At 31.3% G+C, this 5,550-nt stretch overlaps 1 protein-coding gene across 7 annotated transcripts; it reads right to left on the minus strand.

Moving 5' to 3' along the window:
* Positions 1-205: 205 nt before the first annotated feature.
* On the minus strand, positions 206-5,264 carry LOC112711140 (damage-control phosphatase At2g17340). 7 transcript variants are annotated; one of them, XM_025763713.3, is made up of 13 exons: positions 4,886-5,259; positions 4,309-4,498; positions 4,135-4,200; positions 3,760-3,826; positions 3,603-3,671; positions 3,363-3,503; positions 2,896-3,024; positions 2,735-2,821; positions 2,175-2,249; positions 2,000-2,077; positions 1,786-1,863; positions 910-972; positions 206-780 (listed from the first exon to the last, which is right to left on the minus strand). In XM_025763713.3, exons 1-13 carry the CDS (start codon positions 5,190-5,192, stop codon positions 697-699), a joined length of 1,434 nt encoding a protein of 477 aa, XP_025619498.1. In that variant the 5' UTR covers positions 5,193-5,259; the 3' UTR covers positions 206-696. The 7 variants fall into 7 exon arrangements, 5 of the variants coding, with proteins under 5 accessions (XP_025619498.1, XP_025619499.1, XP_025619500.1 ...); XM_025763714.3 differs by having other exon boundaries at positions 4,309-4,495; positions 4,886-5,254; XM_025763715.3 differs by having other exon boundaries at positions 4,309-4,546; positions 4,886-5,197.
* Between the last annotated feature and the right edge of the window lie 286 nt (positions 5,265-5,550).

The following is a 5,550-nucleotide window of genomic DNA, read 5'->3' on the forward strand; positions in this document are numbered from 1 at the left end:
GTACAATTGGAATTGCGAAAATGATTACAATACACTAGGCTAATTTCATAGATTACTTTACAGCTTTAGTGGCCAATAATGAGTTTAGGTTCATTACATTCGACTAATTTTTTTTTATATTAAACTGTTATTGGTGATTTTTATTAATATTATGATATTTTAGTGTAATACAATAATACGGAAGACATGCAAGATAAAAAAAATTGTAACTAACCTTTTGAATATGATAAAAAATAAAAAAAAAACAAAAATCATGAATCATGATTTGAAATAAGACAAAAAATTAAAAATAATAAGTTATGATTTCAGTTTTTTAAATTAAAAAATATAATTTATAAAATTATGAATCATTTTTTCTGTTATATAAATTGGTAGTCACAATTTATGTTATACATTGCACTCGAAAAATACAACAATTTAGACTCATATTAATGTATTACATAACTTTATTCATCATATGAAAAATAAAAATCAATTATTTTTTTGGATAATAAATTTATTTTTGATAAAAATAAATCTGTGTAAAAGATTTAATTTTTTTAAGTAAACTAAAACTTTTAACTACTAAAGATTTGAACATTGACATTTCCAAGTCCCCATCTACTATTTGACATATTATCTCCAATTGAAAGAACCACTAATAAGCGCTAAGCAAATTGCACATGTACTGTTACCAAAGAATCAGCCTTAGTTATATTATGATCCCGTAGCTTCATTGTATTTGATTACACAGTCATACATACGTGACCCAAGAAATTCTGCAACCTCAACATGTTTCACCTACAAAAACAAACATATTTACGGCGACAAATAATAAATACAAGCTAAGAATCATAATTCAAAAGACTAAAAAAATAATTAAATCATGTGAATTGAGCAAGTTAGAGAAACAATAATGAAATGCATTACCATTCCAATCTTGAGTGAATCACATTTAAATTGGGCGTAGAGATTTGTTTCTATTCCACGACCCTGTCAAGAAACATGGTTAGTTTACAGTAAAACAATAAAGGTCCATTTGATTTCTGTTTAAAATTCTTGTTTTCTTGACCTTAAGACTATAAGATTTTAAGAAGGAAAAGAAAACCATATGTAAGATTTTATGAATTTCAATGGTTTCACTATTTCTTTTTCAAAATTCTGAATACAAAAAACATTTAGCACAAAAAATGTCTCAAAATATTTTTTTATGGCAAAAAAAAAAAAAGAAAGTAAAATGCATACATATGATTTAGAGAAGTGTATCCCATCTGTATGGCTATTTCACAAATTGGATCCTCTATTTTATTTTTAAAACATTAAAAAAAATTATAATAGTGCGAAAATAGAATCTTTTGATTTTTGGTTTCAAAAAATTAAAATATTTTAAAAGTTAATATCGGATCATTCAATTTTACTTTTCACACAATTAAAAATTTTAAAATGTTAAGATCGGTCTCTCTAATTTTTTTATTTTAAAAAACTTAATCATTTAAAATTAAAATTGAACCTTTTAATTTCTGTTTTCAAAAAATTAAAATATTTAAAAATTAACTCAGACTTTTCGATTTTGGTTTTTCTAAACTATTCTTATTAAAAATATCACATTGTAAACCGTATTAATTTTTTTTGCCAAAATATGCCAGAGTAACAAGAAGTAATGTTTTCCTAATGAGTTATAACTCAAATGTCATATTCTTTTCATACTCATCTAAAAAGTCGTGGCTTTGAGTCTCTTTGTCTTTGGTTAATAAATAAAATAAAATAAAATAAAATGCTTCTGTATATTATGGTGAAAGAACTCACCATCCCTTCTAAGATAACAAGATCTGCATCACTGGCATGGTAAGCAACCTCCTGAGACACCCTAGTAAGATCAATAACCTGCGAGCCTCCGAAACCAAACGAGTAAGAAAAATGTAATCAACCTTCAACTCGATTATTTGTGACTATAGGGCCAAAGCTATATTGATTCACATTTAGCTTCCCTAACATAAAAGAGTACTATAATTTTTCTTACAGGTAAATCATTGCCAGAGTTGGCAATTAACAGATTTGAAGTGCTGACACCGATGAGACATCCTTCCTCGTCCCTTAACTACCAAGTAACATGACAGAGTCAGCACAGAGCTTTGTTGTACTATAAAGTTGCTTACCTTCTTTTACTTGTTCTTCTTGTTCCTTCTTTTAATTACCTTAGATATAATTTCAATTAGCTCTAAGTATGTCACATCATTGATAGAAGGCAAGTCATTAGCAGCCAATACAACCTGAATGCAAACCAAGAAAAGCAATTTCAGTTACATTTTCAATTTCAATAATGGACATATGCTAATTGCCCTAAAATAATATATCGAATTCGATGTATTTTCTGTTTGGTGTGAGAGGAGCAAATCTTGGCCGTTATACCTTACATGAACAATGAAGGTTTAGACTTTAGAGTTACTCAAAGGGCACAAGTTGAAACATCATTTTAAAAGTTACATAACCACTCTTCTCTCCCAAAGATGAACTTTTAGATTTCAACCATGCTACATTATACTAAAAATTAGTCACTAAATCAGTTATTGATATAAAATATACATTGAAAATGAGTTAAATAAAACACGTATTATATACATATATATGGTGGTTGATTTAATGGTTAATTTTTTGTAGTTATGTAGTATTTTTGTTTAGATTCACATAAACTTTCATTCCTATGAACTCCTTATAATGTAAACTAAACACTTAACCCTAAACAATGTCTGCAAACCTTGCTACCGCGTCGAAGAAGCTCCCTCACAAATGGCAAAATACCCAAAATGATATCTGCACCAGAGTTATCAACAAATATGATAACCTGCAATGATAGAGGGAATGATCAACAAAAAATTATGCCAGAATTTGTATGTTCCTATAGAAACATATACTTGCCTTCTTCCACTTCTTTTTTCTCCATTTCATTTTGAAAGTATCAAGATCATCGATAATCCAAGGCCGAGCGACAAGCTTTTCGCAAGCAGACGAAAAGGACATTCCGTCCCTTGAGAAAGCCTCTGCAAGCTTCAGGAAATTGAGAGTGGAAAAATAGTTAGCACATAAACTGCAAGTAGAAATAGATATAAATCCTCCACAGTCCAAATTCTGGCATATGAATATGATTGTAGTAAATAAAAAAGCAATAGTTGTTTGAACCCTATCTGGTTTTCAAGCATACTGTTTTGTTAATCCTATTAACAACTAGCTAAGAGTACTAATCAGATACACCATGCCAATACCAAATTAATTAGAAACTAAGATTTTGAGGACTTAATTTCCTGTGGAAATTAGAACTTAGATTAGTCAATTGTTAGTTACCATTATACCAAGTGACCAAACTTGCATATGGCAAATCAACATACCTCAATAGAACCAAGGTCGAATACATTCCCTGCGAAAATTCCTCTAACTAGATTTTCGAGTCGCTCGCCTTCATCTTCGATGGCGTCATTAAGACGAACAACGTTCTCAAATAGTGAGATAGCCTTTAAATTCTCTTCCTCCTGCCACATATTCAAAATGAAAATCTAATGACTCTTTAGTTTTGGCTAATAAATTTAGACCCTGCTAACCAATTATTCTTAAAAATGAACAAGAATTGCCTTGACTTTCTTGAAGATATCTCTGAATCCAACTTCCCTAAGTACTTGCTCGCGAAGTCTGCATAAAAGCTACATCCAAAGCAACCAACCAAAACCTAAATGAATAATCAAAAGAAAAACCACAGAACTGAAAGAGGAATTCAGCTAAAAGATTTACACGGATATCAAGAGGGACTCCATGACTTGCAGGATCCTTCTTCAAATCTTCTAGTATTTCAGCATACCTTAATAAAATGGCAGAAACAAAAAGCATAAGAAAAGTCATTTCTTTCATTCACAGTATGATACCAACAGTGAAAATGTTAGTAAATCACTTTTCCCAAAAGTTTAGACCGTTAGGTAGACACAATTAAATGATTATATACCTAACATACCCTTCGCGCAAAAGCTTCCTTTTGGACTTGAAGCATGAATTGTACATATGTCTAGTTTTTGCTTTATGCTAAAATTCTTTGAGAAAAACATTTATTCCAAAAGTTTAAATGATTAAGTAAAATGCAAGTGAACGATTATATCTTACAGAAAGGGTTACCTTTTAGCAAATATTTCAGCTCTGTTTGCAGCATCTGGAACAGAAGAATCAGTCTCAGCACGCTCCCTGTGCCAAATCAAACCCAAACACACATTGAAATAATGCATCAACTACACTGTACGGATGCATGTGCTTTCACAAGAAGAAGAAGAAGAAGAAGAAGAAGAAGAATACTTGTAGGAAGGGATAGTATTAAGGAGGAGATTAATCCAAGATAGCTCGGTGGGAGCAGGAACACTTGGATCATCAGAAGGGTCCCTCCAAGGAATGGTGCATGCTCTGTACTCTTCATTCAACAAAGGGAACTCTACCAACTCTGATGATGTGCTACTCTTTTCAATTATTGCTTCTTCTTCTTCTTCTTCTGATATATACATATCTCAGTGGTCCACGTTGTTACCGACATATTCTACTAAGTTCAAGAACAATAAATCTTCTAACTTATCTCTATTTATGTCTTGGGGTAATCAATCGAATTTGTATTTTAAACAAAAACATACAAGATATAGAAACAAGCAATAGACTACAGATGCAACCATGGTCCAAGCTAAAACCTTACAATTACAGGTCATATATAGATTTTACCTAATATTATTACCTTAAAATACTTGTATGCTTCTAAATTACATTTAGCATGTGTTCGAAAAATATGTATATCAACTCATCCTTGTTTCTTTATATAATTTGCAGACAAGAGTAAGAGGCATTATGCTGGAGAAACGTGTAAGTATTTCTGTTATGTTACATGTACCTATACCAAGTGTTTTTGTGTGGGCACAAGAGAGGAAGTTGGCCTTGCTTGAGAGGGTAGGAGAGGAGGAAGAAGAGAATAATGATGGAGGAGGATTGAAATTCCAAGCAATGCTGCTGCAACATGGGACCAATGGCGAAGATGTTGTTGGTGACATGAACAACTTGTTACATGCTGATGACCTTATCATAGTGTGTGTGTGTGTGTGCGTGTTGTAAGGTTTGATTTCCTGAGAAATTCTTAAGATCATATTCTTCGTTTTATTTTTTGTCTGGTGGACGTTAAATTGAGATTGGTAGCGAAACATGGTCCACTATTTGGGACTTCTGGCGGACAAAAATAGCATAAAAAAGTCCTAATACTCAAATTTCAAACACCAAGGATGTTAATACTTCTTTTTCTTCAATAAAGCATTCAAAATTTGCGATTGTTTACTGAAGTTTGTTCCACGAAGAGGAAATACCTCTCTTTTTCTCTATGTTTCGGCCATAAGGCCTTTCATGTCTCAAAATTATTTTTGATTGTAATATAAGAAAGACTGGTATTAGAGAGCTTTCAAGAAGTGTTTTAAAATCTTAGGATTAATGAGATAAGGATTAGGTTAGAGTATATACCTCTTATATGTCATACAAAATTCTAATCATGTGATTGAATGCTGAATGATG

Source organism: Arachis hypogaea, chromosome 9 (genome assembly GCF_003086295.3).
Source record: "Arachis hypogaea cultivar Tifrunner chromosome 9, arahy.Tifrunner.gnm2.J5K5, whole genome shotgun sequence".
In the NCBI taxonomy this organism is placed as follows: Eukaryota; Viridiplantae; Streptophyta; class Magnoliopsida; order Fabales; family Fabaceae; genus Arachis; species Arachis hypogaea.

Excerpts from the sequence above, each read along its gene's own strand:
- LOC112711140 (XM_025763713.3), bottom strand. The coding sequence starts at position 5,192 with ATGTTTCGCTACCAATCTCAATTTAACGTCCACCAGACAAAAAATAAA. Across the intron at positions 4,499-4,885 it reads CACAAAAACACTTGGTATAG|AAGAAGAAGAAGAAGAAGCA; the intron begins GTACATGTAACA and ends TGTATATATCAG. Across the intron at positions 973-1,785 it reads TTGTTATCTTAGAAGGGATG|GGTCGTGGAATAGAAACAAA; the intron begins GTGAGTTCTTTC and ends GTTTCTTGACAG.